We start from the raw sequence: 27290 nt of genomic DNA, 5'->3' as shown, positions 1-27290 counted from the left end.
TGCTGCCACTATGCGGCTGCAGGTACTATAAACACAAAAATCCAAATGTTGCCCTATAAAAACTAGGCATAGGATGTGATACGATAGACAGTTAGATGGGATGGATAGATTGAAATATGGAATAGATAGGATAAATAGCTAGATAGATAGAAATGTATAATATATATGGGATATATACATATAAAAAATTGGATATATTGGGGATAGTTAGGATAGTAAGGATAGATAGGCATTTGTGTGTGCGAATTAGCTAAGATATGATAGAATAGATATATGGAAATATAGAATTAAAAGTATATGCAAGTACTATAAACACAAATCCAATGATGACCTCTAATAACTGGGCATAGGATATGATAGATAGATGATGGTATAGATGATAGATGATAAATGGGATAGAGAGATAGAAATATAGAATAATAAGGTAGATAGAAGTATGGTATATAAAGTAAAGATATGAAGGATTGGATAGATTGGTAAAATAGGATAGATATGATAGTTAGGATAGATAGGCAAAGCAAATTTATTTTTATAGAAGTACAAGTTTGTACATGAGTTAACTAAGTGTTCCAGGTTTGCTATCCATAATCAAATTTGACAATATTTCTACTCAGAAGAGTTCGATTTTTGGAGTCCTTGCTTTGCAACAAACAGAAAAGAGATAATTAAGAGATGATAGAAATAATAATTTTTTTCTTACATTTTTAGTTTATATTCAATATTTGTTTTTTTTTTTTTTTTACTATTTTTTAATTTTTTTCATTTTCTTTAAATTATTATTATTTTTTATTAATTTGTTATTTATTTCTTCATACAATCCATTTATTATGTCTTAGACTCTATAGCAAATTTAACACAAAACTAATACATACAACGATATTTTAACTTTTCTCCCCAATTCTCACACAATATACCCCAGCTGACAATATTATGCAGGGTATACCAAATCATAGTACCTTGGTCTTATTTTGTTTAAGCGTTTTGATTGTTTTGTGGTGCAACGCATGGCAACCCAAGGAACAAAGGCGCCAAGCAGCAGAGCAGCCAAGTTGACGACACAAAAACACACAACACAGAGCACACACACACTTACACACACTAACACACACCCACTCACATGTAGAGCACTCTCTGTGTATTTTTTCATGTTTTGGGCAGCGCCTGCAATGTGAAACCACTTGAAGAGCTATCCGAGTTATTGATTTTGCACTAGCCACAGATTTTTCATCTTTTTCTCTTTTTTTCTGCTCTTTGGGTCTTTGTGGGAGTAGCGCAAGAAGTTGGCTTAAAGCGAGCGACTAACAGCTTTAACTATCAAACCACGCACACACACACACACACACGCACTTGGAGCTGCTGTCGCTGTGGTAGCTAAACTGCTTAGCGCTTCCACTCATATCTCTGACAATTTGGAGCACATAATGCTAGTTGTTCAGCCGTTTGTCAAATGTTTGTTTGGATGTGTGCGTGTGCCTAATCTGGCAATCAGGTCAGTCCGAATGCCAGAATGGCCATCAGCCGTAATATCTGAAGCAGACACGTATCACAGATTTAATGGCCGGGGCACAGGCAATTTGGCAAATTATTAGAAAATCATTGTGCCACTTTATGGGGCACCCTAGAAAATATATGACAGAGTGACACCAGTTGAGCAGCCCCAACGGCAGCAGCAGCAGCCGTCGCTCGCGGGAAAACTGTCAGAGGTCAAGCTGTCAAAATCATTTGGCCAAAATGCAATTTGCGCTGTTGCCCGGGAGCTCAATCAGATTCGTAGTCGAGTCGAGTGCTGATTATTGTGCACTGCATAGGCTGATCACAAACACAAACAACAACAAAAACAACAACAACAATAGTAGATGCCGCATTATTGAAAAACTTTTTCAATTTCATAAAAAGCTTTGTCAATCCAGCAAGGGGTTAAAACTGCGAGTAAAACAATAAAACTTAATGTTACCCCATTCGAGGCCAGACAGACAGTCCACAATTTTTTATTAAAATATATCCTCTATTATTATTATTTTTTTTTTTTATTTTGCCTGGTTTTGTATGTCAAGTGAGGCAAATAAGAACGCTGCGAGCTACCGAAATTGGGCTAGTAAAATGAAGCCAGAGACGAAACCAACTGGAAAACATTCAAAGAAAAAATAGTCAAATGGAACAAATAAAAGGGGCAGAGCCAAGAAAGTAGAAACAAGTCGAAGTTCTTATGCTCTTTAAGGCAGGAGTCTGATAGGAAGCTTTCAATAAATTTCAGAATTTGGTGAATTACATTAGGAATGTAAAACTTGAAAGAATCTACAAAAAAAGTTTACATAAATAAACAATTAAATTATAATAACTATAATAATAAATATTTGCAGAAATTCATAAACTAAAGATCAAGAGAATTTTGAGCATTATACCTATATATTATATTATTATAATACCTATGAAACCAAATATCACACAGAATATTATATACACAGGAGTCAAAGTCAGAGTCCTCTATAGCCTCCACATTTCAAGCCCAATTTTAATAATATAAGGAACCGCAAACATAAGAGCCTCTGCGGCTCTTTTCCACAGCCTTGGGCGATTTTTCACTACACATTTTAACAAATAAAAGCAGCACACAACAACAACAAAAACGAAAAAAAAAAAAAAGTAAAGAAAAATCAAACATGAAAATCTACACACAAATAAAACAATAAAATCCCAACACACACACATAGGGAGAGAGAGAGAGAGAGAGTGAGGGCCCAAGAAGCAGCTTGAGCAGGAGGCAGCAGGAGCAGCACAAGTTTATTACGAATTTTACTTATGTGTTTTTGCTTCGGCTTCGGGTTTGGTGGTTGGCTGGCAGCGCGTTTAGCCACAGGGCATTAATAAAGACAACAACTGGGCGACGGCAACGGCAACGGCGACGGCGACCTCAAGTTGCCAGCATATAAGTCATAAGTAAAAGTTCCCAAAAACGTTTCCTGCTACGCTCCATGGCAAATTGGCGCAACTTGTGAAATATGTGAATTAAGCCAGAGTCGTTTCTCATCGTACAGGCAGATATATATCACATTATTATTATTATTGTTATTATCAAAAAGTATTTTTAATGGCAGCCTTAGGGCGCTAGATAATTAAAGCCTTAGCTTTTATAGCTTGATGAACGATAAGGATTTGGCTTACATTTAACTTTATTATGCTCCCATTTGCTCTAAAAAGTATATCTATATATAAAACTAGTTGAATTCCTGCTAGAGAGTCATATAAACTTCATGGTGAAATATCCTTTGTTTCTTCTAGGTCCCTTTCTATATGCGATATATATAATTTAAGTAAAAAATTCCACACACACACTCACACCCGCATATGTGTCGCCGTCCAATTGACAAACATTTCGCCCCAAAAAAAAGTTTAATTTAAAAACTTTTATGCGCACTGCAAAGGCAAAAAATGCCAGACAAAAATAGCGCCCATTGATGGCTGTGCGAGAAAAAATTCCAAAAGAGAGGGAAAAATCGTAAAGGCTGGCAAATTGTTTGCAAAGTGTTGGACACTTTGCTTAAAGATTTCACTGGCAGTTTAAGAGCCACGAGCTCAACTGAAAGTGACAAACTCGCACGTCCTGCCAATGTTGACATTGACACAGATGCAGCCAGCTGCAGGCGTGCAGGACGCGGGACGCGGCATGCAGGACGTGGGCTACAGCTGCACAGCTGCAGTAGAGATCCAATGAAGTTGCTGGCATTGAATGCATGTCAGAAGCAACGGGCGGCAGACAGCATAAAACTTTCACAAAGCGGAAGTTTATTAAAACAGCAGCTCAGGGTAAAAGAAACGGTGGAATGGAAAAAAAAAGAAGAGCAAGAAGAAGCAAGCTCATGCATGACAAATAAGCTGGCAGGAAAGGGGACTGAAAGAGTCATAGATACTCACTACAAGGCAATTAAGTAGCTCTAAATGCAGATAGAGAGATGAGAGATGAGATGGTGAGAAATTTGAGTAGAATTAGACAATAAGAGCTAGGATGTGAGGCGTTTAGAGAGTAAATACTTAATCAGATATGAAATGTGATTTGTAAATGATTTATGTTATCCCATATAGACTTATTGTCACATAACTTAAACTACGATTTTCTCTTAACTCAGAAGTTTATGGTCATATGCAAACAATATTTGTTACGATCGTTTAAGGACATGTCAGCTGCTTATATACCAAGTGTCAGATACCTAGCTGTTACAGTTCCTGAGATCAATGAGGTCAAGTAAGACTATATTGTATATGGGCACAAAGAGAAGTAGATAGAAATGATGAAAACTATAGCAAATGTACAAACAAATATATTTTGCATGATTTTCTATTTCTGCCTTGTCTTAACACCTTCAATATACCCGCTCTACATGCAGATATCACAGGGTATTCAAATGCGCATTACAATGAACGCAAAGGTGGTCACACTGTGTGTAAACTAACTGAGTAAGAATCCAGCAGTCACTACATTTTTACATGAAATGCAAATACATACAATGCACACACAAACACACACACACACTCATACACCCCTTATAGGAAGATACGAAACACTCCATTATGTATGGACCAGACGGGGGCAAAGATACAATTTTGTATTTTGTTGTGCAATTGAGCGAGCAACTGCAGCAGGAAACTGTGTGGAAAAGTATCGCAAGCAGCAGACAGCCAGGAGGCACTCGATGAGCAATGCATCGAGCGACAGCGTTGTCCTTGCCATCAAATGCCATTTGCATTCTGCTGCAGTAGCTGAGCCAACTGATAAAGCCGTGTTGCAGCCACGTACCACGACGCATGCTGGGTGCTGCTGCTGCTGCTCGACTCGGCTGGGACTCGGCTAAATTTCTATAAAATAAATCGTTGACGTATGGCAGCTGCATGCTGCCTGCAGAATCCAATTTCAGTGTCCTGGATTTTTATTAAAGCAACAATTTATAATATATACTTGAACAGATAGAGAGAGAAAGAGAGGGAGAGAAAGCGTGAGCTAGGCAGCATCTTATCTAATCCAAAGGCTCCTTTCCCGTGCCATGGCACAAAGGGCTGCACTTTAAATGTGCTGCATCAGCAGCCATTTGTTTGCCTTTTGTGCTGTGCATTTGATTAACTGGCTGAAAGCTAAGGCAAGCTGAAGGCCAAATGCGAGCTGCTTAGCGCATAAATATTCGTATTTCCTTCAGGCAGGGGCCAGCATGCTAATGCTCAATCATAAAAGACAGACGAGACAAGAGCATAATATATTATCTACGTATAGATGGCATAGCGATTCGCAAATTATTTTCAAGCTGGCATTAAATAAACTGACAACCGCAGCAAACAGCCGGCAAAAAAAAAAAACCCCAAGAAAATATAAATAAATAAAAAACCAAAAACAAGCAGCGTCCCCTGACTGTTGACTCCAGCGGGACTTCGACTGGGGCAGGGTGTGTGCAGGGCAGCAGCAGGGGCAGACTGTCAGCCGTCCTTGGCCATGTTGTTTTAGCTGCTGCTGATATTGCTGTTACATATTTGTTGTTGGTTTGCTGCTGCTGCTGCTTCTTCTTCTACTTCTACACTTCTATTTATTTTTTTTAAATCGAATCTCATGTCAACTGACTTGTGTACATCATCTATCTGTCTGGCTGTCCATCTGTCTCTCTGTCTGGCGTTAAAAGGGGGGGCCGCTCTCTGTGGGGTGTTTTCGTTTTTTTTCTATTTTTTTTTTTTTTTTCAAGTTTGTCGCTAAACTTATGGCCTATATTTCTGCTGTGGCGTAAGCAAACGACAAGTGAAATGAAATGCCAGCTCCTTGATGGCATTTGTCAATAAATTTCATGTGATGCCTATAAATTTGTAGACACACTTGGGTGGGTGCAAGTGTGTGTGTGTGTGTGTGTGTGAGGGTGCATTTGTGTGTGCGTGTGTATTGCTTGTAGCAGAAACATCAACATTTAGGGAATTAACTATTCTACATAAAGAAGCATATGCCCATTTAAATAGAAGTGCTTAGGCTGAAATAATATCATGCTTCATAAGCTGAAAAGCAGACTGGGAAATAAATTTGATTTACATCTAAAGCTTAAACCTGACCATAAATCAAGTTCTTAACTATTTCGTATGCACATTAATGTAATTTATTACTACTAAAGATATAGTCTGATCAACTTGATTATGCCAGTAGATATAATGTCTACTAGCTATCATATACTAAATATCTAATGCATCTAATGCAATGATCAGATCAAGAAATAGCTAAGGATAGATATACAAGATAAAAGACAATAAAAATTAATATAATTTTTGCGATCAAGAAGTACAAACATACACACACACACACACACACACATCTACAGTTTTATCGTAACTAAACAAACATCTCTGAAGCTCACACTCCATCATCTACACCCAAACGCAGTCTCTCACATCTATGAGCAATTTGTGGATTAAGGAACTTCCATATGCCCGTACACATGTACATATGAGCGACAATTCGCATATTACGGCCCCAAACTGCCATTTTGGGTAGCGCAGTGAATTGGCAATTTTGACTTTAAGTAGACATTGACAAATTAATTTTTGGGCAGATTGTCCTAACAGCAGCAAAAAAAAAAAAAAAAAAAAAAAAAGAAGAAGGAGGGAGAAGGGATCTAGACGTACATTCTGGGGCATCATTACGACGACAAGGAGTAAATCAAATTTGCGTCGCTTTCGGCCCGGAGGGTTTGTCTGTTGACAGTTGCTGGTTATGCAGTGGATTTCCTGTCGCTCGTCTGCAACGGAAATGAAATGACCCAGTTAAATGATTTATAGCACACACACACACACAAACACATCTACACACGCACATATGCCTGGGCATGTGGCTGACACGCGGTCAGAAAAGGTGCCTCATGTGGCAAGGGGGCTCACGACCCGGCTGAAATTGCCGCTGCAACCCCTCCGCGCACAGCCAGGCCAAATTATGGCCGGCTGTTAAGCGTGTTGAAATTATAATTTCATTAGCTGCAATCAACATAAAAATAACACTTAAGCCAAAGTGCCAAAGCGCTTTCAAGTCGTAAAGCTCGAGCACAAATTAAAAAGAAACAGGCAGGAAAAACAGCAACAAACAGCAGAAAAGGTATGAGCAAACGAGAAAGTGAGAATGTGTGGCAGGCGAGTTATCAAAGATGGAATACCCTTATTTTAAAAATGAAATAAGGGAAGAGGGGAAGGACAGAGTAGAATAGAAGAAGAAACAAGAAAGCAATAAAGAGTAGAGAGAGAAAACAAAATAATGAAACTCGAAGAAAGAAAATTAGAGCACAGAAATAGCAGAAGGACGATTGGAAAGGGATATATATTAAATATTGATTTATATAGAGGATTTTCTATTTATATATTTATATAAATATATCTGACGGTTATCTATCAGTGTTACATCCTTCACTAAATATTCAATATACCCTCTGCTATGCTCTTCACTGGGCAAACAAATGCAAAATCAAGTGCAGACACAAAGCGAATGCTCAGCAAATTATAAAGAAGTTTGCCTTTTTTTACCTCTGTTGCTTTTTTGTTCGCTTCGCACTTTGCATTCAAGCAGCAACACACACACAACAACAACAACAACACGTACAACAATGACAATTGCAATAACAAACGTAATTACAATTATTTTCTTTTTTTTGCTTGTTGCTTGTTTCATTACAGATTTTAAGCACGCGACGCTGCCAGGGGAACAATCAACGTTGTAATGCGACAACAGACAACTGCAACAACAACAACAACAACAGCAACAATAATAACAGCAACAAAAGCTAGGGAAGCGATGCGCGATTTTTAATTGACATTTGTTGAAGTTAAGCAGCGTTTTGTGCAGCAATTAGCCAAAAAAAAAAATATATATATAAAAGAAAGACCGAGGTGAAGCAGGTGTAAAAGGGCATACGAAAGGGGAGAGCGAGAGCAAAACGTAACAATTGAAAAAGCTGATGGCCAAGTGGATATTTAATTAAAAATTCAGCATATTTAGCAGTCCACGCTGAAAAGTAGGCAACGCTTTTTTCACTTTCCTCTTTGGAGTCCTGCCGCTGTCGCCCTGTAACAATGGCCGTGGCGCCGCACCGGAAGTCCATGCGTACGGCAAAGCTGTCAAACCGTTGACAGTTGTCACATGGTCCAGCACGTGACAAACAAGCCAAGGGACGTACAAGAAGGCCCAGAAATAGGCGCCCTGCTGTACGTGAGTGCATGAATGTATAAATAAATGGCAGGCAAATGAATGAAACGTCCAGAACGTTGCCCATATTCGACAAATTTCAGACGCGGCGCTAAACGTTCGCACGTACAGCGCATAAATTTCAAGTGAAATTAAAGGACGACCCTCACAGGGAGAGAAAGAGAGAGAGGGAGAGAGGGGGAGACAACTGGAAAACGAGCATAAAAAACAAAAAGGCAAACTAGTGCCAAATAAACGAGACGGCCTTCTAAGCACACAGCCACGCCCACACTCACAGCCCACCCGGAAAGATGCTGCTCGGGCTGTGGCTCTGCTTGGCCCTGCTGCTGTGCAGCGCCCAGGCATTATCCTTGACGAATGCTGCCGCCGAGCAGGAGGAGCGCAAGCTGTCGCTGGCGCAGCATCTCAGCTTTCAGGGCGTGCGCCGCATGCTGCGCGATGAGCACGCCCCGGCCCACTATAAGGCCGAGCTGCGCTACCAGCACAAGCGCGAGACGCAGCCGCGCGAGAAACGCGAAGCGGCAGGCGCTGCGCTGCTGAATCTGACGCGCCAAGGGCTCAGCGTCTACGACAGCCAGCAGAACTTTCAGGGCCAGTTCGAGCTAGTGCATCGCCTCGATCTCAGTCACAATCGGCTGAGCAGCCTGCAGCTGCAGAACTTCACGCGGCTGCAGCAGCTGCACGCCTGCAACAATTCGCTGACGGCGCTGCCCGCGCTCAGCGCGACGCTGGTCACACTGGATCTCTCGGGGAACAGGCTGAGCCGGCTCTCGGGCAGCTTCTTCGAGCAGCGCATGCCGCAGCTGAAGCAACTGAATCTGGCGCACAATCAGCTCGACGGCGCCATCCAACGCCAGGCATTCTACAATCTAATGGGTCTCGAGACGCTGCTGCTCAGCTGGAACAACATCACGGACATCGACTACGAAACCTTCCTGGCGCTGCCCAATCTGCAGCATCTGGATCTATCGCACAATCGGCTGAGCGGCTCGGCGATACGCGCTCTCCAGGGCATACCCGATCTGGTTAGCCTATCGATTGCCCACAATCCGCAGGTGGGCGCCGCCATGCAGGAGTTTGTCGCGTCCTGGAGCCTCAAGGAGCTGGACGCCAGCGGCACGGGCCTCTGCCAAGTGCCCGCCGCCCTGGCCCAATCCGTGCGCACGCTCAAGCTGTCGCACAACTGGCTGCAGGTAAGCGACGTGTGAGCGTAATCAATGAATTAGTGAAACCATCCTCAGTCTTCTCCTCACATTTCGCCTTCTCTCCCACTCTCTGTCTCTCTCTCTCTCTCTCGTTGTGTGCACGCAATGAACCGCAATTTTGACGCTTTTGTCGGCAATTAACGGCACATTCGCAGCAGCAACCACCCCCCACACACACCCGTACACACACACAGGCACAGTTTTTCTGAGTTGCCCCTGTGCTGCCATTAATTAGCATCTGTTTTGCGGTCCTTGCCGACTCAGCTCGACTCGCGGCGCTCGAGTGGGCCTTTGGCTCGACTCCGATTACCCACGCACGCAGCTATCCACCCGGGCATATGATTTACACTTTGTTATTTTTAAATTTACGCCGCCATTTTGTTGTTGCCACTCGACTCGCACATCCGGCTCAGGCTCCGGCTCCGGCTCCGGCTCCGGCCAATGTGCCTCGCATTCCATTCTGTCGCCAAGCTCTAAAATTATTTTCCAGCGTAAAAAAGGAAATTTTCCACATAAATATTATTGATTAGAGTGTGGAAGCATTTGGCCATATTTTATGCTGTAATTGATATGTCAGCCATATCTTCAAGACAAATGATAAGAAATGACGCACTTAGCCCTTCGCTGCAATTCCATCGAGTTTATTTATCAAAAAATTTTATTTGAATTTGTTTACGCCTTCTGCTCAAAGGGGAGACTGTACTAAATTGAATGAATATATAATATAATATGAATATAAATCGAATAAATATTTTATATAAAATATATTTTGTATTTATACATACATAAAACTATTTGCTTGTACATTTTAATATTGTAATATATAATATTGCAATTAATAATTGAATTATTTCATATATAAGATATTTATTATATTTTATTTTTTGATTATATTATATTAAATAATTTTTTAATTATATGTTTTATATAAAATTTATTTATTATATATTGTTATTTTATTTGTTATATTTATATAAAATATAAAAAAAAATTATTATATAAAAATTCTTATTTATTTATATTTATATTTATATTTATATTTATTTATATTATTTTTTAAATTTATTTCTTATGTGCAAATTATTATTTTTTTAAATTATAATTTTTTACATACACATAATAAAATTTTTAAAAATACTTTGTATTTATTGTCTTTTATGTGAGATTCTTGTATATATATATTTTTTTAATTTTCATTAAGTGGAGTAAAGTCTCTCCTTTGAGCAGGAGTCGTAAACTACTTGCAATCTCTAAGACGCCTACTTAGACTTAGTTTCAGTTATATATGTATATATGTGCGGTAGGTAAAACATTTCTAAAAGCTTTTCAAGACTTCTGCTATTAGTGCCTTTCGTAAGCCCATTAAAAATTGTTGTTAACTTTATTCAAGCTGCTCTGCGCTCTGCACTGCGCTGCCATTTAGACAGCTCTTAGTCGGGCACTTAGTCAGTGCTAGAGCATAATTAAAATCACAATGCGGCCACACACACCCACACACACAGACTCACAAAGCAAGCACTAAGTGCACTTCACACTTTCCACAAATGCCAGCGAAAACAATGCAAAATATAATAAATTAAATAGCTTCGCACTGTCCCTGACGGACGGCCGGACAGACCAGTTAAGCTGGCGATTAGCGTTCACAATGAGTGGCAAACAAAAAGACAGCATTCAGCTGGCAGCTGACTTCAGTCAGAGGGTTGCGCATTTGCAGAAAAGCCAAGTGTTAAACTAAATATGGGCGAACTCTTAAATACCCTAGGAGGAAGTTGAAGCGTGGACTTGTGGAAGATAATATAAGAATGATAGACAATATTATTTTAGTAAAGTCTTTATAAGTAGAAATTCTTCGAGCTTAATTTACGATCATCTAAGATCATCTCTAAGAAGGATTACAAAAGGTTCGAGTAATGGGAAAAAAATGTATGCCAATTATTTGATCGTCATCTTTCCTTTAACTCAGATAATATACGGCTTCGAAGAGCAATGCAATGAAAAAATCACTTGGGTAAACATTTTTGTATCGAAAAACAAATTTATAGTAGGAATATAAAATAATATAGAATATAAAAAAAAAAAAAAAAAAAAATATATATAGATATATATATATATATATATATATATATATATATATAATATATATATATATATATATATATATGTAAATAATATATATATATGTAAATAATAGGCCCGATGCTCGAAATGACAAGAAATTGAGTTTTTTTCGTTCAACACAGAATCTTAAATCATTGAGAACTATTCAGAACGAAATTCTTTCAAAAGAATAGAATTTTTTCGATTTATCAATATTTTTTATTTGGCTTTAAATTTTTGAGACTCGACTGTTTAATATCTTAGATTTCTCCCAATTTTTTTTTTACAGTGGAGCTAATTTATATAATTAAAATAATAAAGAAACAAATGGAAATTATCATAAGCTCAAATAGAATGGGAATTTTATATGCAAATTTTACAGAAAAGCTAAATTCTATGGGCTCATATACAGCTCTTTGGCATTATTTTATACATTTATAAATAATTAGCCAAGTCAGTCAGTCATAGACCTTTTCACATTGGGCTGACCTGCAGCAGAGATATGAATGAGAATGTATAACGATAAAATGATTTATGACAAACACAACTAAACTCAGACCGTTTTGCATTAGCAGCACAAAGGACGGTCTCAGCCGTTTAGGGGCTTCGTTCGGGTATTAACTAAGCTCTAACAGGCTCGAGTACGTATATATAAAAACAAATGCGGCTTATAAATTGCTGTTGCTGTTGCTGCTGCTGCTCCTGCTGCTCCTGCTGCTGTTGTCGATTATGGCAAATGCCATAAAAGGTGCAAAAATGCCATTCGTAAGCTGCGATAGGAGGAAAAAAGTTGAGGCTAAGCAGGCAAAAGGCGCACGCTCGACGCTGGGCATTAATAAAATAAGGATAATTGGCATAAGCATAATCACGTTTAAGCCAACAGCCAGCGAGCAGCTGAGACGCGCCAAGACAGCAGACAGCCCAACTAGTTGCAATTGCTTTGTGCTCCTTCCATGCAGCGCCACCCTCTCGCTCTCTCTGCCTCTCTCGCTCTCTTTTGTTGCCTGGCAGCAGGCATTTTAATTTGTCTGCCTTTGCCTGCTCCTGCTTCTGCTTCTGCTGCTGCTGCTGCCTTTTATCGCTAGTCAACACGCAGCCTTTTCATGGCAAATTATGGCGTTTAGAGACGTCGTCTTCCACAGCCAAAGCTTCCGCCCGTCTGCCGCAACTGCGCCCAAAGGGCATCGACAGCAGCAGCTGCGGCAGCAGGAGTCGGGGCAGCAGTAACTGCAGGAGTAGCGGCTGTTCGGTTGGTCGCCCGTCTGTGCCGTCTGACTGGCTTCGTGCCTGTCGCTTGTTTCATTTAATGAGTCGCGTCTATGTTTACTTTCTGGCCCCAGACGAGGCACTGCTCGGGGCTAAGGCAACACCAGCCAGCCAGCCAGTCAGCCAGTCAGCCAGCTAGCTTGCAGCTACCGAAAAAGGGGCAAACTGGCATCCGACCAGCCTTTGAAGTAATTATAGCGGCTGATTCAAGTTAATTTTTAAACAATGTCAGCAAGTCACTCGCCTCTCGCACTAATCAAATTTCCAAGACTCTACTGAAAGTTCGTTAAAGCTTAGCCTCGCACAGATTCATACCTAAAGGACACTCTCGTTGGCCTTTCTTTGAGGGCAAACAAAGAGAATGTAAAAGTAAAGCAAAAGGGAAAGCCAAGCGGTTAGCAAAAGTTGGGGAGAGGGAAAATGCAAGAGCTTGAGCTCTCTAAATGTTTATACTACAGTTGGTTAAAAAATATTAAGAAATATTACGAATAAATAGTTGCCATAGAGAATCAAAGAGCTGACCTTAAGAGAAACCTAACGAAATTTGAGACTTTGTAGAATACTTGAATTATAACCATCCGCCAGTCGCTGAACAACTTATCAACCCTTATCTAGTCGTGCATATGCAGACATTTTCATTAATCAAGTCTCCAGTGTTGTAGCTCACACCAACTCTACTCCCCTACTCCCACTACAATTTCCAAACTAATCTATTTCAGCAATTTTAAAGAGTTTGTCAATCAATAATATATACAGATCTTCTAAAAACAAAAAATAAATATTTTTTAATAAATAAAAAATAATAAAAAAAATAAATAAATAAAAAAATAAATAAATAATGATTATATAATTAAATAATAGAAACAAAAAAGATCAAAAATCAATTAAAAAAATAATAATAATAATGTGTGAATATATAATTAAAAATTATAAATTAAAAAAAAAAACACGCAGTCTTATATATAAAATAAATAAAAAATATAAAATCAAATATAATAAAAATAAAAAAAATATATATATATTAAAAATAAAAAAAAAAGATAAAAAATCAATTAAAAATAATAATAAATATATAAAAATTACAAAAAATAAATAAATAAAAATAATAAAAATAAATATTGCAAAAAAAAATAATATTTACAAAATAACCAACATATTTACAAATCTCATATACACAAACTTCCTTAATTACTTGACTAAAATTAAACAAAGTTTCCACAAAAAATTCTTCACTTTTTGCATTATTTGTTTCCCACACTCTAGCTTTAATGTGCACCCTATAAGCAAGCATATCAACTAATGCAAGTCATTTCATATATTCCCTGCTCTCGCATTTTCAGTCCATCAACTGCGGTGACCTGGACAGCTATCCGCTGCTGCAGTACCTGGATCTGTCGTACTCGCACGTGGCGCAGCTGGAGGACGATGCGCTGGGTCGGCTGGAGCTGCTCGAGCTGCTGTTCCTCGATCACAATAGCCTGATGCATGTGCCGAACAGTCTGCCCACCTCGCTGGAGCACCTGTTTCTGCATCACAACAGCATCATGGAGCTGCAGCCGCAGGCATTCGCCGGCCTCAAGAATCTGAAGACCCTGGATCTGTCCAACAATCGTTTGATGTTCCTGCCGGCACTGCCGCTGCCCCAGCTGCTCACGCTCAATCTGCAGTCGGCGGGCATTGAGTCGGTTAGCCAGGCGATTGTGCACACGCTGCCCCAGCTGCGCGATCTCCTGCTGGAGGACAATCCCGTGCGGTGCAGCGATTTGCTGGGCATTGCCGAATGGGCCAGCCCCTGTCGCAGTGTCGATTTGGGCCGCACCGTGGGCCGCATCGATCTGAAGCGACGCTACGTGCAGCTGGCCAACTTTTACGAGAGCTTCAGCCCAGCGTGCGGGGGCGTGGCAAATGAACTGGCCACCGGAGACGAGGAGGCTGTGCAGCAGCTGGCCAAATCAATGCCGCCCACTTGCGGCATAGCAGCGACAACAACAATGCCAGCAACGATGCCAAAAGTGCACAAGTCAAAGGCAGCAGCAACAGCAGCAACAGCAACAACAGCAGCAACACAACCAAATGCAATGCAATCAAGCGGCAACAACATCGCGCTGCTAACCACAAAAACTTTAGGGCCAGCTGAAACGACTTCGTTAGCTCAACTGCAGAGCCAACAAATGCCTGGCATGCCAACAGAAATAACAACAACAACAACAACAGCAGCAGCGACAGCAACAACAATTGCAACAGCCACAGCCATTGGCGTGCCAAGTTTGCAGCGCGCTGCCAAACGCACAAGCATTTTGGCAAGCAGCTCAGCGCCAGCGCCAGCAACAACAACAACAACAACAACAGCAGCAGCAGAAGGAGCGCCGGCCAGACTGGCCCAGCCAACAAACATTAGCAATGTTGCTGCGGTGCCACAAACAATTTTGGCGCTTATAAGCTCTGACAAGGCAAACAAACAAAAACTGGCCAAGAGTGTATTAAAAGAGACAGCAGCAACTACAATAGCAACCACAGCAACTACAACAGCAACAGCAGCAACTACAACAATCATTGCTCAGGAGGCAAAGCCGATGCATAAGCATGCCACGCTGCAGCTGCATATTAAAGATCGCCATCTAATTGGAACGCCGCTGCTGATGCACAAGGGCGACAACCTGCTGATAGATGCGGAGCAATTGCTGCTGCCCGGAACGGCAACTGTGGCGGATGCGGAAACATTGGCTGCCAGCCAGCGGCAGGAAGCGACTGATAAGCGACAAGCGGAAGCAATAAAGGGCGACACAAAGGCGACTGCAGCTCATGCCGAGCAGCAGCAGCAGCTGGAGCTGGAGCAGCAGCTGGAGCATGCCAAGCTGAAGAAGAAGCAGAAGCCCTCGCTGAGCATTAAGAAGATGACCTACAGCACCAAGCATGCAGCAACAACAACAACAACAACAACTGAAGCAACAACAGCAACATCCACGCGACCACAGCATCAACACAGCAGCGTCAACACGCCGAACGCATTTAAGCAGGAGCTGAGCACATTCGCCCAGCTGAAGGCGTTTGTGGAGCTCAAGACGGAAGCCTCCAAGTCCGCCCAGCTGCTGGCCACGCGCCTCCATCCACAGCAGAGCCTGAATGGCAGCCATCCCGGCCTGATGCTGCTGCTCGCCTGCATCCTGGTGATTGTCCTGCTCGCCGGCCTCGCGCACGTCTATCGCTGCGAGCTGCCCTGGCAGCGTGGACCGCGCGCCGGACACCAGCGACCGCATCAGCAGCGCCAGCTCAATGAGAACGACGACGTGCACAGCTTTCTGCATTATCAGGGCTCCGGGCAGACGGATCCGGCACGTCTGAGCGCCTGGCATCACAGCACCAGGCGCGAGGCGCCCTACAGCTCCCCGCTGCACAATCTGCAGGCGCGTGAGCTGCAGCGCGAGCAGCAGAAGTTGCAGTTCTACAGCGCTTCCCTGGCGGACAGCTCAGCCAGCGGCAGTGGCAGTGGCAGTGGCAGTGGCTGCTCCTCCGGCAGCAGTCGCAGCAGTCTGCATTCGCCCAGCAACGAGGACAGCTACTACATAGAGATGGCGCCCAGCAGTCCCATGGCTGCGGCCGGCGGCATGCCCCATCTGCCCATGGAGCTGCTGGGCAACAGCAACAGGAGCAGCAGCAGCAGCTTACATAGAGCTGCCCCACAGCTGGGCAGTGGCCAGACGTCGACGTCGACGTCAGCGTCAACGCTGCGCTCGATGAGCAGCAAGCTGATGGCGCCCAGCACACGCCGGCTGGGCATCTGGTGACAAACCGTTTTTGGACAGCGACAATACGCAACACTCCAGTGAATCAAGGGCAAATAAACAAACAGACACGCACACACACACACATAGAACACATATATACAAATATATATATATAGAAAACATTCTGCATAGTTTTAAGCCACAAAATGAGTCATAAACCAAAGAGGAAGCAGCAGCATAGAAAGAGATATACACGCATACATCTTTATATATATATACTGGCTATTTATTTATATATATCTATGTACACACACACACGTATACATATATATTTATGTTCGCCGAGTCTCGTTTGATTTATGGCTCATCGTGGCCGCACACGTGGCAGGCATCTTAGCGTCTAGGTTAGCAGCAACAATTTGTCATAAAGTTTCGTTACGTATACGCCGCGTGCAGCGGCCAGCAGCCAAATAGCCAAGAGCAGCCAAATAGCCACCGCCAGCTACATTTTATGGGCCATCAGGCAACACCCACCTCACCAGCCCCAGCCCCAGCCCCCGCACTCTGTCGCCCATTCGCAACAAGGCCCTCGATTTGATGTCCATCTTGTGGTTGTATTTGGGTCAGTTTACACCAGGGCTAAAGCCCCAACTTGAGTATCTGTGTGAGCTTGAGTGTGTGTTTCCGTGTGTGTGTGTGTGTGTGTGTGCGTTGGTCAGTTAACTTTATATGTGTGCATAAGTGGCTGTCCGTTGGCCAAGATTAAGTGTTTTGATAGTCATGCATATAAAAATGAAATATATCGATAAAGTATTAAATAACAGTTTAGTTTATGGCCAAAAGTCAGCAGCTACAGGCCCGGCTCGAGCCGTTCCAATCGGCCATAACGAGTTCCGCCTAGAGGAAAAGTCTCAATTTGCTGGTGCTGTTAATTGTGAGCAGATGTCCAGATCAAGCGACAATTTCCATAATTTCACCAAGGACATTTTTATGTGTCTTGGATACCCCCATTTGTAATGTGAGGAGTATCACGGAAGGAAGGGGCTTTCCATTAGTTACCTTTAGGTTCTCTTTATAAATGCATACTAATTTTTGTTTTCTAAAATTTGTGAAAGTATCTATTCTACATGTCTACTGATACTATTAAATATTGAAGTTGATTTTCATACTTTTCAAATAAATATTTGTGCTACAAGGCAAAAATATTCTTTAAATTCACATAGATACTTTTGTACGACCTGAGATACTGCTTCAATTTAAGAAAAGTAGAAAAGTATTATAAAGTATAGTATTTATTTAGTATTGAAAACAAAGACATTTTCATGATTTTATTAAATATTTGTACAATTTTGTATAGTGGCAGATACTTTTCATAATTTTGAGATACTTATTTATACTACAAGATACTTTTAAAAACTGCATACTGATACTTTATAACCCAAGATACCTTTGTACGCCCCGACATACATGTTAATTCTCACAAAATTACAGTTTCATTCATTTGTCATGAAATTTGAAGTTTGAAGTTATTCGTAATTGACTCTCAGATACTTGTTCAATACCTTCAGATACTTTCATTGAACATTTCTCTTTTCATATAAAATCAACGAATTTCGATTTACTTTATATTTATTCGTTAAATTCGAATTCCTCTCAATTCCATTTCTGTATAGGAAATAAACTTCTCAAGGGGCGAAGCAAGCACTTATTGAACTTTAAGAGACGCAACTCTTCTTCTCTTCATCCTTCTATGCTTTGGCATTGCTTCGTGCTCTATATTGGCACTTGAGAAATACTAACTAAGGCTCTGACTAGTGGAGCATGCGGACTAAGTAATTACAAAATGTTGGCAATCCAAGTGGATGGGGGAAAGTGTAAAACGCATTTAGCTTTCACTCGAAATAAAACTCTTGATAGATTTTCATCTTCAGGCAGCGACGCTCTTTGCTAATGGACTTTAAAAGTCAACTGCTTCAGCAGATCTTTAACCCACTTTGAACAATTTAATTAAAATTTCGACTCGACTCGACTCGACTCGACGTGGCTTGGCTCGTCTGGGCTGGACTTGAGCCTTGAGCATCAAGCACACTTGGTCCAGAAAGAAAACTCCTTTAGGATATATTTGATTTCTGTTTTGTATTGACACCCTTAAGAGCTGCCCGGGCAATTGCTTTATACAACATACATACAACCTCGTGCGGCACCCCATTTGCTGTTATTTGGCACTTGTCGATTCAGTCGACAGCCGCCCTCTTAGCCCCAATTTATAAATTGACCAAGAGAGCATATGGTGTAAATCCAGCCAAATGGGCAGACGACTAATCCGGCTCAGCAAATGTGAGATGTTGTAAAACTATTTGAGAGATATGTGAAAAATGCCAAGCAAGTGCGGAGCAAGGAGCACTCACGCCTTGCTCTGGCCTTGCTCTGGCCAGGGCTGGGCCGACATCAAAATAATGTGCCAGCAAATCAAATTACAAGCAACGACTTCATGAGGGAGACTGCGGCAGAAGTGGGCAAGGGGGCGGGAACGGGTTGGGGGTGCAACACAACAATTACATTAAGACACGATAAAAAGTTGTGCAACAATCTTGTGCGAGCCGCAGACGGGGGGCGTGGCGGCAAAACGGGGGAGCGAAAGCCACAGTCATTGCACAGTTTTTCAACTTTTTGTGGCTTTGTAATTGGAATACACAAAGAAGAACAAGAGCCGCAGCAACAGGAAGATAGATAAAGATGCGGATACAAATGTATCTGGGGGTTTGGGCACAGTTTGAGCCACAAGCAGCAGCAGCAGCAGCAGCAACGGCAATGGAAGGCGTTCAAGCGTTTCGTCTCAAGCAATTCAGAAGGATTTATTTTTGGCCACAAAAGCGAAATGTGAAGCAAAGCGGGCTAACAACAATTAAAGTAATGCTGACCAACAAACTACGGACAACGGACTCTGGACTACAGACTACGGACTCTGGACACCGGACTCCGGGCTCCGGTTCGGGGGATTAGGGCAAAAATAAGCAAGAATTGCGTTGAACGCACAAAATCTTAATTAAGGAAGTTCCAGCTTCCAACTTCCAAGTGGGCAAGTGTCAGCCAGGCGGACAGATGGGCAGACAGACGGACGGAGAGACATCCTTTTTTTTATATACGGCCATTTCTGCCAGTAAAGCAGAAAAACTGGACTACAATGAAGGCGGCCCATTGTCAAATTTAATGAAGGTTTTCTCTTGCTTATGACATGCGCAGCTGGCCAAGATTTACTTGCGAAAACTTTTCAGTTGCGTGCGAGCAGAAAATTGTCGCCAGGCAGCCACAACAGCAGCTCAAATGAGTTAATTCGATATTTGACACTTTTTGGGTCGCATTCCGGGCGCCAGTACAACAAAACGGGGGAAAGTTAATAAAGAGACGCTGTCCGGCCTATAATTATTTGCCTGCTAAATGGTTGTAGCTTGGCCATCAAGTGGGGCAGTGGCAGAGCGATTTGGCCAAGTTATGCGAAAATAAGTTGCCTTGGCCGCATAACGGCACATGGCCAGAAATGTAAAACAATCCCGAGCAAAAACATCAGACAGACAACATGAACACACAATAATTAAACTTAATGGCGCTGTACATATAAATAAACAACAGGAAAAACATGAAAAACAAAGGCAAGCAGAATGAGAAAAACAAATTTTGCAATATTAAATATGCATATAAAATATTCTGTGTTTAAATAAATACTAAGATAAAGAGAAAATACAATAAAAAAAAATAAATAAAATAAATAAAAACAGCGCAGATTTGCATTTAGTTTTGCGCATTTTACAAAACCACAAAAACTAATTGCCAAATATTTGATGTAGCCGTAAAAACACATAAATATATAACACACAATCTATAATATATAAATACATACATAAATATTTATGTATATATAAACAGTGAGAAAATATGACAAGAGTTCTAGCTTAGAAAAAAAAAGGAATATTAAACAAATAATTCTATTTACACAGTTTCAATATTTATTCAGTTTAGACAAACGCCACGCCCATCACATGGCCATGTGTGTGTGCGTATTTTGTAAATAAGTAGTTGACCGCAGCTAATTATAAATATTATTATTATTATTATTATGATTATTATTGTGTAGTATTAGCTCTTCGAAAATTGAAACGTTTGCCAACACTGGTGCGAGGCGTTCTTAGATCAAATCAAATCAATAACAGTTTAAACAAATTAAAAAAAAAAAAACAAAAAGAAAATTAAGTAAATTATTTCAAGAATTTAAAACCGAAATATAAGTATTTAATGTATTATGAAATTAGCTTTAAGTGTGAGAAAATTTGCAGCAAAGTCGAGGCAACTAGAACACTGCATGAGTGCGTGCTTCTCAACACTGGCAATTTTCGAAACGGCAGACAACTGTGAAATGCGAAATAAAAATTGAAAATTATTTAATTTAAAAAAATATATACATGAATTTTATTTTATTTAGGGGAAAAGTGAAGAGGAATAAATGGGTAAAGGTGGATAGTCAATCGAATACCTGATTATTATTATTTAACGGGCAGATAGCGCTCATGATCTTAAAGACCTGAAGCTTCATAACTTTTGGAGTTCAAGAAGTGCGTTTTGGCGCAACAGATAAATCACTCCTAAAAAAAACTCTTCTTCATAATCAAATATTCTTTATAATGAAATTAAGAAATCATTGTGCGTCTGTCTATATATAAGATCTTTTTCTCCAACTTTTAACTTTTCTTTTGAGTTAAGCTCATTCACTCTAAATGCATTCATTAGCAGAAGCAAAAATGTTTTCTATATTCAAAATATTTATATAACATGTGCACTTTAAGCTGTCCAATACAATTTCCAGTTTCATAAATTACATCAAACTGCTCAAGTGCGCTACTTGAATGTATTTGAAAGACGCAAAATAGTTTACTCAAAGTTCTAGCATTCAATTATGTTCAATTGACAGCACAAATTAACATTTTGAGTGGTTCAAGGAGAAGCAACAACTGACAGAGAACCAAAGATTAGAGCAAATGCACAAGGGCAATAAAAATAAATGTTAAATTAGTGAGGCATGAGACAGTTGGACAAACGAAATGTGCATAAAAGCTGAACGAAAAGGCCAATAATGGTATAAGCACACATGTGGCTACATATACATACCTATATACATGTATATATATATAAATAATCATTGGTTAACTCAGGTCAAAAGCAAAACAACACGATGAACAATTTTATTTCAAATCCAATTATTTCGCATCGAACTGCAATCAAATGATTGCGTTCAGCAACAGGAAACACGCAGCGCTGTGTGTATGTGTGTGTGTGTGTTTATGTTATGTATGTATGTGTGTGTGTGTAAATTGCTGCGCTCGACAAACGATGCTGTGAAAATTGCCGACAAAATGAAAGTCAATTGGTTTTTTTTTGTTTTTTGTTCTCGGTTCGCCTTCTGCTTGTTCCTTTTGCTCTTGTTCTTGGCCGGGCCACAACACGTCAAGAATATGTGTACGTGTGTGTGTGTGTGACTGTGTCTGGTCAGAGCTGTAAGGCATTCAATATTGCAGCATCAACGAACGCGACATTCAATATTATTAAAATTCACATCCATTTACGGCCCGTCGGAGGACAGCAAATGTCAAACAAAATATGCTCAACGGTTGCGCATAAAAAGGTTAATGAGAATATAACAAACGCAAACAGGAAAGAAGAAGAAGAAGGCTAATAAAAATAAGATGACACAAGACAAATATGTGAGCTTAGGGAGCTCGAAGTGGACAACTCAATTCGTTTGCAGAAATTTGCTTCACTTGAGTTCAAGAAATATTATTAAGGAAATACAAATATATATATTTCTGAAATATTTACTAAAAATATTTAGCAAACCTGAAAAGGCTAAGAAAACGTTTTTTAAGCTCATTTAAGCCAATGCAATTAGCTTAAAATTGAAAAGAATAAATCTCATTAGGCAACTTTCGCTTTGACTCTTCCACATAAAAAAGGCAAAAGGAAATAATTAAAAATCCCCACTGCTGCTCGGCTTTTGCAGAGTTAAGGAATTGGCCGGGCCCCAGAGAATTGAATGAAATAAACCTCTCTGAAAGTTTCGGCAAATGTATAAAAGGTCCTGTAGCCTTTGCAGCCATTGAACTGTTAATTTTAATTTTTATTCAATTTACAGCCAGAGCAATTCAAGGCAAACTATTCAAATGGCTGCACAGCACAGGCTACGCTTACATATATACGTATATGTGTGTGTGTGTGTGGTGCATGAAAAAAATGTTGTCTAATTGATTACGAAGCTGTGCAGCCAAATGGCGCTCCATTAGCAGCCGCCAAGCGGGTGGAAACAGCAAATGGAAGAGCAAAACTCAAGCTTACGTCATTTGCCTCTGTTTTATATATATACATACATATATATATTTGTATATATATAAATATGCAAACAATTTTTGTGGCTGTTTGAGCGAGCGTGTGTCACACACATACCCACTCGCTCCCACTCACACTCACAACTGTAAATTGCATTCATATTTAATGCAGCGCTGCTGGCAGCGCGGCCAAAAGCATCGACGCATTACGTATACGCAACGTAGTGCTCCATTGGGACACATTGCTTAATTTCTGTGCAGCCCAAATGCATGAAGGCAGGCAACCGTGTGTGACACAAACAAACACACACAGACAGGCGCACACACACGCGCGTGGAGTGAGAGACACATGCATATATACATAAAAGCAAATGTCAAATGTGAAGAGCGCCATTCCACCAGCAAGCAAGCAACAACAACAAAAAATGAGAAAAGCGAATTCGCATTACGTATACGCAAACTTCTTCGTTTTGCTACAAAAAAGTACAACGCACACACACACACCCACCCACACCCTGTTGGGGGCGGTAACGATTTCATTTCATGGTTTTGCACTCGTTATGACTTTTGCCCCCACGCTGGCCCCGGCCCAGCCTCCTCGCTTCGCGCTTTGCTTGCTTTTTATTGTCGCCCAGTTGCGCCGTTGCGTCCCCAAAGTGTGCATCGTTTTATGTTTACTATAGGTAAAATACAGCCACACATTGCCCCCACCCCCCGCCCCACCCCCTTGCACCACGCCCAGCGCCACTCACGCAACTACTTCGACAAATTTTATTTAAACACCGCCCACACGAAACGACATTGGGACACCAAGTTTTGTTTTTCAATTTAAACTTTAAACTTCACATGTTTTTCCATTCTCATTTCGCTTTTTCGTATTTTCGTATATTTTTTTTTTTCGCTTTGCAACATTATTCGAAATGTCATCGCCGCCAGCTGTGGCCAGTTCTCTAGAGAAATGCAGCAAGGTGTTTGCACGTTTCTCTTTTTCTTTTTTTTTTTTGGCATGCCTGTCGAGCAGGTGAGCCTGGTGAATTGTGTTCACAAGTTTTTGTGCGCGCCGCAAAGTTAAAGAAAACAATTTTTGGCCACATTAAATATTAAATCATGTTTAAATTAGTTGCAACAAATTATGAGACAGAGAGAGATGAAGAGGGAGAGAAAGAGGGAGAGAGAGAGAGAGTAGAGCAACATAATAAATGAAATGTGTATATTCATTATGCATACATTGTATAGACTTATAAAGGAAATTTGTGAGTAGAAAATATGAGAATTGCTGTAAAGTATTTCTTAGATAAAAGATTAAATCTCTTAGACTTAGTACACAAATTATACATATATGATGCGTTGCGAAGAATATTTAACTTGGAGAGCATAATATATTTTTAAATCGGAATTATTATACAAACAAAATACAAGAATTTTCAAGTCCATAGAAAACGACTAGCAGATATTTCAGTCTTTACTCGTGTCTTTTAAAGATAAACATAACTCTTAACAGAAGCACACATACATATAGTCGTACATGTGTATATGCAGGCAATCACTTTAAACTTTCAAGCCTTTTGATTCTGTGGTTCTCGAGATTCACTGTATACAAACAGAAATACGAACTTACAGATATGGCTATGTAGTCTTAGCATATCCTTGCAATCAAGAAAATCTATAAAAGTCTATATAGACCCGGGCCTAAGAGCTAGAGGATTACATCGTTTACCGAAGTGTAATGCAGCACTTCAATATATTTACTGTAATTAAACAGGTTGTCGACAAGTACATGGTCGACAAGCAACAGTAAACTGTGGCCATGATATGGAGAATCAACAATCTGCTGCAAACGACCTCCTGCTGTATAAATGATTGGCAGACCACAGCACTCGGGCATTGAATGCAGTCGTCAGTGAAACTTCTCATCGCATCAAGTTCAACTTCAAGCTGTCTCCTACAAAGTTAATCAAAAGATTCTTTCAATTTATACTATATATTCAAGCATTCAAGTGCATTTTATGGAAAGGCACTGGCATACTAGTGTTAGAGTGTATATACATATTGAATTTCGAAGAGCGGTACGGCCAGCGCACTCTCACTTATTCACCCCCTATTTATGCACTTCTCGCTTATGCAATCTCATTCGCTTTCAATTTATATCACTTAAATCTGTTGAAAATCTATCGATATTAAGTATTGGCAACACTAAAAACTATAATGCCGATTATTGAGATGTCTGGCAACCTTACACTTATATATGAGCGAGAGTTGAGTTTTAGCACGCGTAACGGAGTGTCGCGCATACATATTATTTTTCTATGAATAAACGTTAATATAATTACAAACATATCTACTGTAAACTTTTAGTATGGGCAGTGAAATTTACAACAAAATCAGCTAAACATAAAAATATCACAGATCATTTTGGCAATCAAATCACAGCCAAGCGAAGTTGTTTTAGTTTTTTACTGCCCATAGAGCAGATTTATCTCTATTGAACCATTTGCAGGTTTTTATGCAATTTATAATCGCAGACTCTACCTATATTTTCATGCTATATTTTTTATGCGTTCGCTTAAAATATTTAAATAGATATCAACTGAAAATCCATAAAAAAAAATTATGAGAATATGGAATAAATATCAGCAAAAATGTTGAAGTTCATTGGGATAAAGCGGAGAGCAAACACAAAGCAATAACAAAAACTTAAATGAAATTTATAGAAACAAGTAGAATATAACAAATAAAAATATATATATAAGCATAAAATAAAGAATAAAAATATATACATATACACTAAAAAAAAATGTAATAAATTAAAAAAAATATATATATACATTTCTTTTAATTTATTTATTAAAAAAAATATATATATACATTTTTTTTAATTTATTATATTTTTTTTCTTTTTTTTAGTGTATATATTTATATATATTTTTTCACTCTAGTAATTAAAGTGCTACACGCGAATAATACTATATAATAAAATGAAAACTGGCATTAACAAAAATTTTAAACATGTTATCTACATATATAGAGCTCGATTTACTCGGAAATATATATATATATATATATATATATATATATATATATATATATATATATATATATATATATATATATATATATATATATATACACATCTATATATAATCAAGACTACGCTTCAGCTGAAATATCATTTTAGCTTAACCTTAAAAGCTGCCCATTCCTTGAAAGTTTGATGCCCTGGCAATTAGCTAACCAAATCATTTAAAGGAGCTTGTTGACATAATTAACGCATTGATTGCCAGCGTGCATACACACACACACACACACACACACACACACACAAAGACAATGGCACACAGAGACCCTTAAACCGAAGATCATAAACAAATTGTAGCTATTAAAAGCCAAAAGGGAACGACATAAACTTGATAGCGGCTGAAAGCCAACTGAGAGCTGAGAGGCAAATCAGTGAGAAGCCAGCGCCAGTTCGTGTCACCTAATTGAGTAAGTGTGCTAGCCGGACTTGCTGACTGGTATCATAGCTATCCTCTACACACACACTCACACGCACACACACACACACACGCACTCACACTCGTATATCTATGCAAGCGAGTAAGTGGCTTTAGCTTTGGCTGCGGCTTCCTTACCAACTGTGGCAACAGCAGCAGCAGTTGAAGCTGTGCCAGTTGCAAATGTACTAAGTGTGTGTGTGTGCGTATGTGTGTTGCGAGTGTGTGTCTTCCGTGTATATTTTATTTGTTTTTATTGTATTTTATTCGCTTTTTTGCCCAGCAACACGCGCTCTTCGCTGTTGTTCTTCGTGAGTTTTTGTTTTTGTTTTTATTTGTGTTCATAACATAAACTTTGTATTTTTATGCGAGACGAACGACAACAGAGCTAAAGGACAGCACTGGCTGGGCAGGACAACGAGGCGACCAACTTGTTTGCGCTGCGAAATCTGTTAAGAGCTTGCCTCCACTCATATATACATACATACATATCTATCTGTATGTATATTCAACACGCTGCTGTCTGCCTTTAACACTCTGCACTTTTTGCTTTACCACTTGAGTGGATTTTTGTGTTACTTCTATATGATTTTCTTTTTTTGGTCTTGGCTGCTGATTTGAGCGAAGTTTGAGCGCGGGCTGCGGGGATTATCATCATTTATTATGCGCGCCACAAATCGAAATCAGGAAGGCAACTTGATTAAGATTTAACTAAGCGTACGGCTCGTCTGGCTTGGACCTTAATAAACATTCATATTCAATTCAATTGAAAATTGAAATGGTAAAGGAAATGGAAATGGAAATTCAAAATGAAACAATGCAAAACTCTCACACACACACACACACACACACACATACTCTCTGACACTCACACGACAATGAGCATAAATAATTTTAAATGCCAATTCAATTTTTTATTTGCCTTGTGC

At 39.9% G+C, this 27290-nt stretch overlaps 2 protein-coding genes across 2 annotated transcripts in view; one reads left to right on the top strand and one right to left on the bottom strand.

Moving 5' to 3' along the window:
- 2mit (leucine-rich repeat-containing protein 2mit) overlaps positions 1–20777 on the top strand; it is a 32988-nt gene extending 12211 nt beyond the window's left edge. The window contains exons 3-4 of the mRNA XM_089264308.1: positions 7678–9399; positions 14115–20777. Coding sequence (XP_089120434.1) covers positions 8497–9399; positions 14115–16559 — 3348 coding nt within the window. The 5' untranslated portion in view covers positions 7678–8496 and the 3' untranslated portion in view covers positions 16560–20777. The remainder of the gene's footprint in view (positions 1–7677; positions 9400–14114) is intronic.
- The window catches only part of timeout (circadian regulator timeout), an 87996-nt gene that overhangs the window by 22563 nt on the left and 38143 nt on the right, over positions 1–27290 (bottom strand). The gene's annotated exons all lie outside the window — the stretch shown is intronic.

The sequence above is a fragment of the Drosophila navojoa genome, chromosome 2 (genome assembly GCF_054131105.1).
Source record: "Drosophila navojoa isolate 15081-1374.11 chromosome 2, UAZ_NAV_1.0, whole genome shotgun sequence".
In the NCBI taxonomy this organism is placed as follows: domain Eukaryota; kingdom Metazoa; phylum Arthropoda; class Insecta; order Diptera; family Drosophilidae; genus Drosophila; species Drosophila navojoa.
This window is presented reverse-complemented; position numbering and strand designations above follow the sequence as displayed.